Source organism: Osmerus mordax, chromosome 1 (assembly GCF_038355195.1).
Source record: "Osmerus mordax isolate fOsmMor3 chromosome 1, fOsmMor3.pri, whole genome shotgun sequence".
Classification (NCBI taxonomy): domain Eukaryota; kingdom Metazoa; phylum Chordata; class Actinopteri; order Osmeriformes; family Osmeridae; genus Osmerus; species Osmerus mordax.
In genome coordinates, this window is record NC_090050.1 from 20,869,745 (window position 1) to 20,882,447 (window position 12,703).

General features: G+C 40.4%; 1 protein-coding gene across 3 annotated transcripts in view; it reads left to right on the plus strand.

Moving 5' to 3' along the window:
* fhit (fragile histidine triad diadenosine triphosphatase) overlaps positions 1–12,466 on the plus strand; it is a 132,167-nt gene extending 119,701 nt beyond the window's left edge. For all 3 annotated transcript variants that reach the window (XM_067241541.1, XM_067241558.1, XM_067241549.1), the window contains one exon: positions 11,948–12,466. In XM_067241541.1, the coding sequence (XP_067097642.1) occupies positions 11,948–12,046 (99 nt within the window). In that variant the 3' untranslated portion in view covers positions 12,047–12,466. The remainder of the gene's footprint in view (positions 1–11,947) is intronic.
* The last annotated feature ends 237 nt before the right edge of the window (positions 12,467–12,703 follow it).

The following is a 12,703-nucleotide window of genomic DNA, read 5'->3' on the forward strand; positions in this document are numbered from 1 at the left end:
GCTATCTATTGCTGCCTCTGACTTACGCCTCTTGTGCAATGCTCTAGTTAGACAAACCAGACATCATGTTACTCAGCAGCTAACTGTAGTTAATGCCTATAGATGCCCCGTGTAACCCCATGCTGTGATGCTAATAACCCATGGAAGGACTACGCCAGGGTTGTATGTTCCTGTCAAGATCAAAGTCACACAGCCAGGCTCATGCACGTGACTTCTCATATCCAGTACTACAGGAAAAAGATCCAGTCCAGCTTACTCTGCATGGTCAGTTCATAGTGTGCACACTCTGGATCAATAACAATACAGTAGATTGGTATTAAGTGGAAGAGACATGAAGGAGAGAGCTTTGTCGTTAATTTTCAGAAAAAGAAAGTCAGAGTTATCCATTCACCACTGGTGTAGATTCTGACTACAAAATCAATTGTGCTTAATAACAAAACAACCTCCTCTAAATGTACTTATTGATGTTCTGACAGATCTTATTTGAGATGGCTTTTTGTGTGTCCATTGAGAGCGAGGTGGCTTTATTTATTTATTTATTTACCCTTCCAGTGCTTTAGCAGTCTCCGTTCTCTTCAGCACTGTTTTATTAGCACAGTTGTGTTGGCACTGTTGTATTAGCACTGTTGTGTTAGCACTGTTGTGTTAGCACTGTTGTGTTAGCACTGTTGTGTTGGCACTGTTGTATTAGCACTGTTGTGTTAGCACTGTTGTGTTGGCACTGTTGTGTTAGTACTGTTGTGTTGGCACTGTTGTATTAGCACTGTTGTGTTAGCACTGTTGTATTAGCAATGTGCAGATGTTAGAGGAGAAGGTCCTCCTGACACTCAGAGGACACTAATTTATCAGGGAGCATTCAGGGAGAGTTTAAAATACCATGGAATATCAAGGTAATCCTGAAATATACACTTAAGTGTCTAAGACAATGGGGGACAAGGTACCAGTGAAAAACAGCAGTGAAACGGCTGCAAAGAAAATTGTATTTTCTTGTTTGTCATATAGAGTTAAACTACTTCGGTTAAAACATTAAGTAGCTGTGCAACCAGCATATGCGATGATGCTGAGATACCATACATTTAGATAGATACTCTCTGATGATTGTATAAATTACGGTGTTGGGATGCTAACCGTTCAAAAGGGATATTTCATCTAGAGAGAGCCTAATAAAACCACCCCCTCAGTGCAGAGTGAATATCAGGCAGGAGGCAGTCCCCTGTTTCATAAGTAGGACATGCCACCCACTCAGGACACTACATTACACACTCAGAGGCTGGAATTGGCATAATTATCCAAAGTTGAGAGTTAAGGTAGGGGAGAATTAATGTCTGCCCTTCAATTATATTCACATTAAGACTGTTGTATAAAAACCTTGTTTTATGAATTATAATTTTTATAATTGAAATTATTAAAGTTAGTTTCACAGCTCCTTCTAATTAATCAGGTTTGATTTGGATAGTATCATCAGCACATGTTTGGGTTTAAATATCAGTCACTATTGGCTGTAGTATACAATGCTAAAGACTATTTGTTGTGCAAACATACAGCTTTTTGTTCGAAACAGCTTAACCCTAACATCTAAAGTTAACCTCTATCAATGTACACATTTGGAACTGTGCATCCTTGGTAGTGCTAATGCTGTATCTCTGCTATGCCAATCCCTAATGCAAATACAATTAATATCTTACATGGGAAATAGGCTTAGTTTACCAACACCGGAATTTCCTCTGACTATGACTGCTCTTGCTTGTTGGGTTTGAACCACTATGGTCTACAGTTCATTTTAAGCTATGTCATCTGTTTATTTCTTAGCTATGACGGCTAAACTCAAACACTTTGCATCAGGTTTGATTCCTCTGGAGACAGAACAAAGGATGTGTGTCTTCTTCCTCTGACAGAGGTTTTGTGGCTCTTCACATGTTGTTGTAGTGCACTGATCAAATCCCTTCTGTTCAAACTCAAGTCATTTTGTAGCCAGCGTTGTTCTCTTGGTGGAGATCATTAAGCACAGAGTAGGTACACAATCACACAGCATTGAATCTGGCTCTAATAAATCCACAAATGCACTGAGCTCTTTTCCCAGAAAGCATCATCTGTCTGGACATCTGGTGTTTATCCCACTTTTCCATCATGACAGCTATTCGAGCATGTCATTGGAAAATTAACGTCAAACTCAAATGTCAATCTTAATAGCAGCTCTTAGGCTTTCTTTATCATTGCTGTAATGTGTTGCAAACCTGGCTTTTGTAGTCTATTAGTGGTCAATTTGAACTCATTCCCATCTTTGATTGGCAAGGGCAAAGCTGTTGAACTGTTGGTTGCAGATGAAAAACTGTGAAAATGAGCTCTGCTAATACAACAGGGCAGTTTTATATCAGCAGTCATTAGTAAGCTAACATGGTATTGTAAACACAGTAAACCCACATTTGAGACAATTTTCTTGATCTGTCAGTTTTCATAGTTTGAGATAAAGTATCATTGTAATCAAATATACCTCATTGTCTTCTTAGAGACCATAGCTAATCGGGAGCATTTAATACAACATATGTAAAGGTGACTTTCACAAGGACCAAGCCGGTGACGCTTATGTACAGTGAGAGGGTACAACCTGGGAGCCCACACGTCTGTAAGTAGTGCTTCAATATTTATAAGCCCTGCCTGCAAAACAGTTGATATTATTATGCAAATGAGAAGTGCAATAGGTTAACACCGATTTTCAGCCCAATGTAACCCTCTGTGCCCTCCTGTTTAGCTCCCTCAGCAAAACAGTGCATGAGGCCTGGTAAATGTGAAAGCCACTATGGTCATAAATTAATCTGTGTGTGTGTGTGTGTGTGTGTGTGTGTGTCTGTCTGTAGGTGTGTGTTTTCCTTTTTCAGTGTACCTATGAAATCTGTTCACCTGTTCTACACAACATATGTTTTCTGCTAAGATAATTGAAATGTTCTGTGCAAAATACTGTAAATAAGTGCCAAATTCTGGAATAGCTTTTCTTAGTTTCGAGTGCAATATAACAACGTTTCAGTGAAAAGCTTCATAACAAAGATAAAAACACACTCAATTAGTGAATGGGATTGTGTCCTAAATCCCTGTTCACCTTTACAAATCTGCTGCTGGGGTAGTCCGCTCGGCTTTAGAAGAAGAAAAGGTGAAAAAGGGAAAGCAAGATAAGTTGTCACACTGAGTAATTAGTTTTCATGGGCCAAAAGGGGATGACAGAATGTTGTGACACACACCAGATTGTCCACCGATTCACTGAGATGCTCTGTCCTGTCTAGAGGCCCCTGTAGAGGGAATTTTCCCCCCAAACTCTCCCTTTCTGCTCTGCCACACCCCACAAAGGCTGGACTCCAGCCAAAATACACCACCAATTAAGCCAAACTCTCAGACAGGGAGAGATAAGAAGATTAGAATAGTTCTTTTCTTGATTTGCATATTGCACTGCACCAACTGTAAAAATACTTTCATACTCCAAATGTGCTCATATTTCAAAGTAATGCCTATTCTAGAAGTTTTATGTCCTTGGTACACCTGTACCGTTTTCAAAGCAATTCAAATATAACTCATGACAGCTTATTGCTTTGCTTTAAGACAGGTGACTGTTGGCTCATTAAGCACTGACGTGCAACAAAAACCTGCTAGTGATCTGTGCATTACTGGTGGCAGGTCTAAATGAGATGGAATGAATTAATTCTCTAAATCAAGCTGCCATCTTGGGATGATTCACAGTAAATTTATAAAGCACTGGCTGTCTCATTCGCAATATCTGAATGATACCTTCATGTCCAACCACAGGACAGTGAACAACTCCCACATAATTTGTATAAAATGTAATCTCCTACTTGTGGCAATTTTGCACACTTTAGGTTTATTTTTTAAAGCATCATGAAACTACAGTATTTAACTAGATATCTTGTATGTGAATTTGTCACTTACTGTATAGGTTTTGGGTATACTACAACTTGAGAATCTTGGACACTTCTGTGTGTATCACACCAGATTTCTTAGCAGCGATCACTGTAGCACACTGTAGTATGTTTAACGGTTCTGTGTTACATTTGGTATCTGCTAAAAGCTAAGTGAAAAGGGGATCTCTAGAGGGAAAGGACAGAGGGGGTGAGATGGTGAGAGAGGGAGGACTGATACACAGGAAGGGCTGAGAAAGATTAGGTAAGTTGAGTGAAGGGAGGGAGACACAGGAGGTCGGGTGTTTAATAAAGGTCAGTGCACTATCCTCTGTCAGCACAGTGGATGCCTGCAGAACAATGTGTACCATATTTTACGGAAAATAAGCTGCGGCTTGTACTACGATTTTACAGTTTTCTTGTGCGGCCTTATAGTCCGGTTTTAGAACAAAAAAGTGTCTTGGTCTCAAGATCTCTACAGACCGTGCAGCTAATTTTATGCTCAGCACTTGAACGGGGCCTTATTACTTGAAAGAGGAATTATTTACTGTGTTGTCTCAGTTACACTGTCAGGGCTTGGAAATACAGTGACTTGCTAAAGTAGGCAAATGGCTAGTAGAACATAACATTTCATATTAATTTCAGTTAATCAAACAGCTGCAAGACCCAGTGAAATGTTATAGGCTAGGCTAGTTAGCAAAATAACGCTAGCATCGCTAACAACATTACTAATTCAACTTTGGTAGTCCAACCGAGCTCTTTGTAAGTTCGTTTTAGATATAATTGTATATGATCGTGCGGACAATAAGACACGGACGCGGTCTCTTTTCATAACTTGTATTTATTCTTGACATCGCCATTCGAACAGCCCTCATTGATTTCGCGTAATCAGAGCCTGTTTCTGACGTAATGCTTTCAGCATCAAGCCTACGGCAACTCCCGAGGGACAAAACACCCTTGTCCGTTGTCACATAGAAAGGTCTGCTACAGTAGGCTATCCTCAGGATTTGCAAGCTAGCTAAACTTAAAATATATCTAATATAATTTTGTAGACATATCAATCAATGGGCAAGTAATAATTTGTGAGCATTGGTCCGCGCAACGGCAACGTTGTTTGCTTATTAAGTGCGGCTTGTATTCAGGTGCAACTTATACTTAAGTTTACAAACGCAAAGTGCTCATTCTGGGAGGGTGCGGCTTGTACACGATGCGGCTTATTTGCTGTAAAATACGGTATGTGGGATATGATTCAGGACCATCTTAACGCTTCAGAGCCGTATCCTTATTATAGTACACACTTGTGTTCTCTGCATGAGTATGTCAAGCACAATTATTTCCTGACAATGAGCAATCTGGGTTTTTTTTTCTCTGTGCTGACTCGCATTAGAAATAGGATGAAGGGAAAGGTAGTTTTATTATACAGACTGTAGGGACAATTATAAAGAGAGTCAGTTTTTGCCTTGCACCTCTTAATCAAATAGAAATAAGACATCATTTGCTAATGTGTGGAAAAACTGATTGTGTCTTTGTAGATCTAATTTCTGTCAATTCTCTTTTATTATGATATTTTATCTTATTTGGCAACAGAAAATGCAAATTACTGGATGCTGTTTGGATTATTTCATTGCAATGTTAAAGCTTCTCAAACTAGCCACCTTTTTATCATAATTATTTGACTGTGTTTCCTCTAGGGGTTTTTTTAGCAGTGGGGGCAGCTCTGTCCAAAACAAGTTTTAACCCTATATTTTGGAGCAGGTTAATGTAATCTAGTCTAATCTAGTTTAGTCTAATAGCTAATGTAATATTGCACATATTTCTGTCCTATTTCTCCTAAAGCAATAAGGTTATTCTACTTAAAGACACCTTTCACTCATAAAGTCTGTTCTAAATGGCATAAATGCTGCCAATTAATAATTGACGTAACTACTTATTGTAAATGGTCAGTAGCCTATAGCCTAACGATTAAGGTACTCGAAAGCATGTACACTGTCTGCTTCATTTTATGTTGATAGGCTAAGCATTCTGTAGCAAATAATAAATTAAAAAAAACACAATTTATTCATTAAAACTACTTCAGCATAATAATGCACCTAAAATACAAACGTGAGCAAGGGCAGCAATCGCTATCGTATCAACAGACGTGCAATTTAGCTAGCAGGGGAAGAATACACGTGTTACATACACGTCCACTTTCAACACAAAAGGGCATCCAGAAACAGACCTGAATGAGTCAGATGGTCAGACGGCTTTGAGATTCCTTTTGATGGCTGAAAATGTTGAAGGAAAATTAAAAATGAAAATAAATAGTGTGCTCTCTTTCATCGGAGTGTGGGACCTCCTATGGGGGGAGTGGAAGCCACACTGTACACACGGTACCTAAACTGGCTGTCAACCCATGCTGCTAGCAGTACAGCACATTGAATGTGCCCGGTTACTTTTTTATACAATTAAATCCTAGCTAGTGCACCCATAGATCTTACATGGAAACATACTTTTCAAGTTTTTTCAAGTGACTAACTAGGAAAGAGAACGATTAAATAGTCAGGTGGGCCTTGCAGTTATGCAAACAAATATAATTAAATGACCAAGTAATACATTTGCATAGTAATATTTGCCCTAAGGTACCTTGTGATTACATGACCTATGAATAATAACATGAATCAAACAAAAACAATGTGGATAATACATTCAAAGGATATAACATCTTTCATCTTACTGCACGTTCAGATTTGTAAGTTATTATAAATTATATGAAATGATTCGATGTTTTGGGCGTGCGAATGCCAACACCAGAAACGGTTGACCTTTTCGCCAGTACCAAGGTCAAGCCTATAACATCCAGGTAGACAGATCGCTTTGCTTAAGAACAGTCATTGACAGGCAATGTCTCAAGCCAGTATCACTTGAGCATCTTCTCAAGTTGCCATACTAGACTGGATCTTCATGTGTGTGAGACCATATAGGAGCTGCAGCATGGAGCAGTCGTTATCTCCTTTCTGGTAAAACCATGTGGAGGTCAGGATGACCTCAGTCACCCCAAGGTCACTGTTTAATGAAAGCATGTCCTGTCTGACTTATGGGATCCTGGCCTGCATGCAGTATGACACCCATTTGCCACAGGAGAAAATGGGGTTGCTAGGGGTTAATCAAGTGCAATTTCTCTCTCTTGATGTGGTATTACCTGCTGGACTCTGAGAGCTGTCTCTGATGTCTTCTGAAAGGCCTCAAACAGTGTGTTGCAGCTTGTCGTGGCTTCGTCCCATGTTGAAGGCCAAATATTGAGGGTCCCTCAACATGCAACATGCACCACAACATATTGCTGTAGAGTGATCTATTTAGTGTCTTTATCACTCTTAATTCACTGTATATTTACTGTGCTAAAAAAGCTGCAATTCAACTAAATTCCAAACATCTTAGAATCCCTGAGGGGCAGTCATTAGAACATCCATACTACTATCTCTCTCGCTCTCTTCCTCTCTGTCTCGCTCTCTCTCGCTCACTCACTCTCTTCCTCTCTCCCGCTCTCTGATTAGTCTTCTACAGTGTGTCTCCGGTGTACTTTGAGAGAGATCCTAGTCTGTTTATGAGTCTCTTCTGTGAGAGCAGACTTCTCCTGACACTGGTCCATGTTTAGAGCGCCTACTGTGGTGGGCTCAGCAGGGAGTAGCGCCTTGCAGAGAGGCTAACCGTGGCACCAGCCCAATGGGATCACTGCGTGTGTTCTCTCTTGCATCTGACAGGCCTGCACTGTGGACCCTCTTGAGCATAATCAGTGTGTCTGACAATGTAGGCGCAGTTGACAGGCTGTCAAAAGGGGTATTTTATAAAAATCTGGGGAATATAATTTTTTTTTGTTTAGTAATTACCACACCAGCTGCTTAAATGTTCCTACAAGCCATCAAGATGGCTTCAGTCAAACAAGAACGAGGTGGAGAACAGCTCGGGCAATCTGTTCTTACTGTGGTTGTGTGAAAAAATGGCTATGTGCTTTCTTTAGCTTTTTTCCTGTTGGTGAGGGAACTGTGAATGTTAAACAGAAGGTAGACTCCTGCAGTTTTGGTAGCACAGATTCAGAGCAGTGCTCTGTGAGACGTGCTGGACTTGATGTATTGCATCACCACATATAGTGTCATGACTAGTTTTCGATCAACAGAGTTCATGCATTGAAGTGCTTAACTATCAATAGTGTACAATGTATTATCGTTATTTTAGATGTTGGGCAACCAGGAGATCCCTGAATGAGTGCAGTGCCACTTCATATTGCCACTTGGACTCAAGCTGGGGTCTGGTCAGCCTATAGCTGGGTCAACAGGGTGAAAGTGTCTGTGACCTAGAACACTTTCAATCACACTTACCACAGTCACAGGGCTGGACAATTACAAATTTTGCCTTCAAAGAAATATGTAATGTTGTTGCTTAAGGCAATCTGTCTCGTGAGGGACTGTACAGTCTTTAGGGAATTAAAATGACTACTATTTTATAACCTTGCCTGAACAGGACAGTACAATCAACATGTAGCGGTTTACTGTATGTTACTCTGTGGAGAGATGCCCTGTGATCATGTGTCAAATGTTTGTGTAGTCTGTAACCAAGGTTGTCGTCTTTTCAGACCACCAGGTAGGGATATTTTACCTTAGCCTAGCAAAAAAATACCTCATAGTATAGAAAGTGCTATGCCCTGATCTGTGTCTTGATAATCCCCAAAATATATAAATAAATGCAAAACACTGAAACATATAGTATCAGAAAGTCATTTGTTTCTTGAGACGGGGGTGACTTGATATCCCATGTGAAATCAACCCAGCCTAAAAACACAAACCAGAGACACTATCAGGTTTCTGTTAATTAGATTCATGAAAACATGTCTGGGAAATGCAGATTGCCATAGGTAATTACTAGTAAAGATTAAAAGATAATACTGCAGCTGGTATTTCTGTTTTAGGGCTAGTGGTTCAATAAGTGGCAGGGAATGTGAGAGCATGTCTTGTGATTGCATGCACAAATGGTGTTTTGCATATTCATAAAGCTAAAGAAATTAAATACATTTACAAATGTAACTTTTAAAACAAAATTATGAGAGTTAACATATGATACATTAAATTGCTCATTTGGGTACAATAATGTACAATGTGTATGAAATTACCAATCCCTCGCACCGACAAACTAGGAAAGGAAATGTCCTAACTGTAACTTTACTTTTGGTGTTGACATTTTGTTATTGAATCCTTTTGTCAAGGTCATAAACTTTCACTGTGCTATTTTACTGCTACTAACCTTCCATGTATGTTTGTACTTTTCAAAATCCTATCTAAATCTAGCTTTGTTTCTTTGTTCATTCCATGGCCCTGATACTGTAGACCTGATAAATGGGGAAATTAATTCCACAAACGAACGTTTATGTCTAAATTGGGTTTTGACAAATTATTCAAAGAGGAGACTGTATTCTCAGGGAGAACAAAAGCTCTCCTCTGAGGCCTCTCTGTTCACTGGTGATTATCCGATGACCTCCAATGTGACATTGGAGTGCCACCACATGTATGTCAAGGTCCTTCAGTCAAGAGCCGACTTGAGGCTTTTACTCCACTCAAACTTGGTGTAAAATGTCAAGAAGCATAAAATAAATAAAATAAGGTCACACATTGACACATTACATGGTGCCGTGTGGGACGTTTTTTTCATTGGCCTTGTGTGTCCCCACCGATGTGAACCGACAACAGGCATGTTAACCCCCTAACGCAGCGTGAGATAGATAGCTGTAGCTCCAGTACCTACAGATGGCCCCACGTGTGAGTTATGTGTCCATGTGTGGGTGGAGACACTTCCTATCCATTAGTATTCATGGGCATGTTTGTCTCTGAGAACGTTAGCACGGCTTCTGTGACTACATTAGCGGGCTTGCTACTGAGAAGTGGGGCTGCACTAAAGAGGTTAACACAGACCCTCCGGGACACACACAGACACCAGTGCCTGTTTGGACATCCGCACAGCTGCTAGCTAGGACACAAGGGGATCAGCTTTCCCTACTCTCAGACACACAGCAGGGAAATGAAACCATTCCACTCAACACACACACAGCTCCAGTACGATATGTAGGCATACACTCATTGCTCACACAACATGCATGGTTGACATACATTGAAAAGCATTTAGGGATGGTGCACATTTTCACCCAGAGAACAAACAGACTGGATGAATCCTTAGTCAAACCAAGACTTACTTGAGGACAAAGAAAAGTGTTTTTAATTTTGTATGATTACATTTTATGATATACTGAACTGTAACAGTAGCACTTTTTCTGTGTGTGTGTGTGTCCATGGTATTGCCGTTGATTAAATGCATTCATTAAATTCTCATTGGCATCATTAAGGCTGCTGTAGTCATCAGCCAAAGGATTGATGGTTGGATACTTCCTCTTAACATTTTGATTGTAAGGAGGTTTTCTGATAACCACAAGAAATACATTACCCACCATTCATTCTCTGCTTCTATCCAATGTGTTGTTGAAGTCAAGTTAAGTTTGTCTTTTGTATTTTAAAGGCATTACTGACTACAGCCTTCTCTTCTCCTCTCTTCACTCCACTACCCTCATCCCCACCCCAGTACACAATGTCATCCCACCAATAGCATGCAGTCCTCCCAATGCAGATATAGTTTAGGGCTAAATGGAGGAGATCCTAATCCAGTATGATGGTCTAAGATGGGTCTTGGCAGGAAGTGAAGCAGTACACTTGTAAGCTCCATGCTAGCCCACACACAGGGGGCCCGCATAGCCCCCAGAGGCCCTGGAGAGACACCACCCCCCTCCCCTGTGTTCTGACAACAGCCCATTGCTAGCTCTCAGCGGGACCTGAACTGACAATATCTCGGGCCAGGGTCAGATCCTGTAGTGCTTCTAACAGAGAAATCCCCAACAAAACAGAGCAGCGTGTGTCAGACATGCTCGGGGACGATGTATTGAAATAATGACCCCTGGTGCTTGGACTTCCAGACGGTTAGAAGAAGAAGCAGAGAAACATTGAAATCTATCACGCGCTGAGTCATTTTACTGCCTCACTACCAGAAAACATAAAACATCCCTCTCGTCTGTGTCCCACTGTACCAGTTCGGCAACAGCAACTGGTTGGTCAATTTATGGAACAGTTTTTCACCTGATGTAACATGCCCAAAGCATGTTAGATGTGCTGGGAAAATTGCTCAGAAAGGCAATATCACTGCTCAGTGTGAGTGGGTTTGCTGTGTATTTTATGTCTTTACTCTGGCATAAAACAATATATAATTTCCACCAGAGTACACTAGCCTTAAGGGTCTCCCTGCAACTTAGCATCATCTAAACATCAGCCGCATATGACAAGGCTGTCTGTGGTTCCCCAGCAGTTAAACCCCCTCTTGCTGTTGTTGTAGGTTCATGGTTCACAGTGTGTATCCATCAGATTCTATCCTTGCATTCCCCCTTCTCACACGAGCCTCCAGTGACTGTGAAAATGGCAACATCTCCTAAACCTCAGTCTGTCAGCTCCACTGTCCGCGGGGAAGCATTAGTGTGATGAAGTACATAGTTTCCCTCTGAATCTGAGAATGGTGCTGTTCAAAAGCGGCTACCACCACTGGAGCAGATGTCAGGATGTGTCACAGTCAAAAACCTAAATCATCTCCCCCATGTCTATCTAGTCAATGAACCATACAGCAATTGCTCCCACTTGGTATTGTTGGGAGGGAATAATGTGTATATTTCTGACATACTTTATACAATTAAATGCTGCTTGTATACAAAGTACTGGAGGTATATCTAAACAATGTTATTGTTGTTAGCCCTGTGCCTACTTAGCCATGTTCCTGTTGTCCCTGGCAGTTTTCACTACAAACCCCATCAATCTCCTTCAGTGACAGATGCTGTTCCTAAACATTAGTACCGGTCAAATTCTTTTTCCCTGCTGTTTTTGAAAAAGGCATATGAAAATGATACTGCTTCATGAACATGACAGGAGTAAAAAGGGGGTCTGTTTAGTGAATGCTCATGAGTGGTGTAATGTACTGTGTCCGTACAGCTCCAGAAGCACGACCAGGAGGGCGGGGACGTGTCTTTGTGGAGGACAGAGGAGGAGATGGCTGCGGAGGCTTCCAGTCTGAGGGGACAGTTCAGCTAGATATACCTGGTAAACACCTGTGTCTCTACTGACTCAACAGAGTTTTTAACCCATATTCAATCCTGTACTTTAAACACGTTAACTCAAAATAGAAAAGCAAATATTATACACACAGTGTGTAAAGTCATGTTTTTGTGAGATCTTTTGTAGATGACATCACTGACAAAGAAGGTTGGACATGATTCATTGTAACTGTACCTGAATAGATAATTCAGTTTATTCTTTTTGATTCAACATCTTTTATCACTACATGCCAGGAAGGTTTGTGTGATGGAAGTTGATGATGCTTTTGTTTGGTGCACCTGATGAAAAACCTCATTTAAATATGGATGTGGAACAGTGAGATCTGTTGTGTTTAATTGTGAAATTGTTAAATTGTGAATCATTGTCTTTTGTGTAACGGGTTCATTAAAATACATGTTGAACATAAAGTACATGGTGAGGAATCACTTTTTTTTTTTTAAACATGCAGTGGTGCAAAGTTGTGTCTAACTGTAAGGCCTGCTGTTAAATTTGCACACTGAAAATACTGTGAAAAGAATTTCAAACAGGTAAAGTTGATGATAACATTCGTATAATTTAGTTCATCTGAATATTGTCATTGAAGAAATACAGTTATGTTATGACAGAATCTCTGACAGCTGTAATTGATGAATT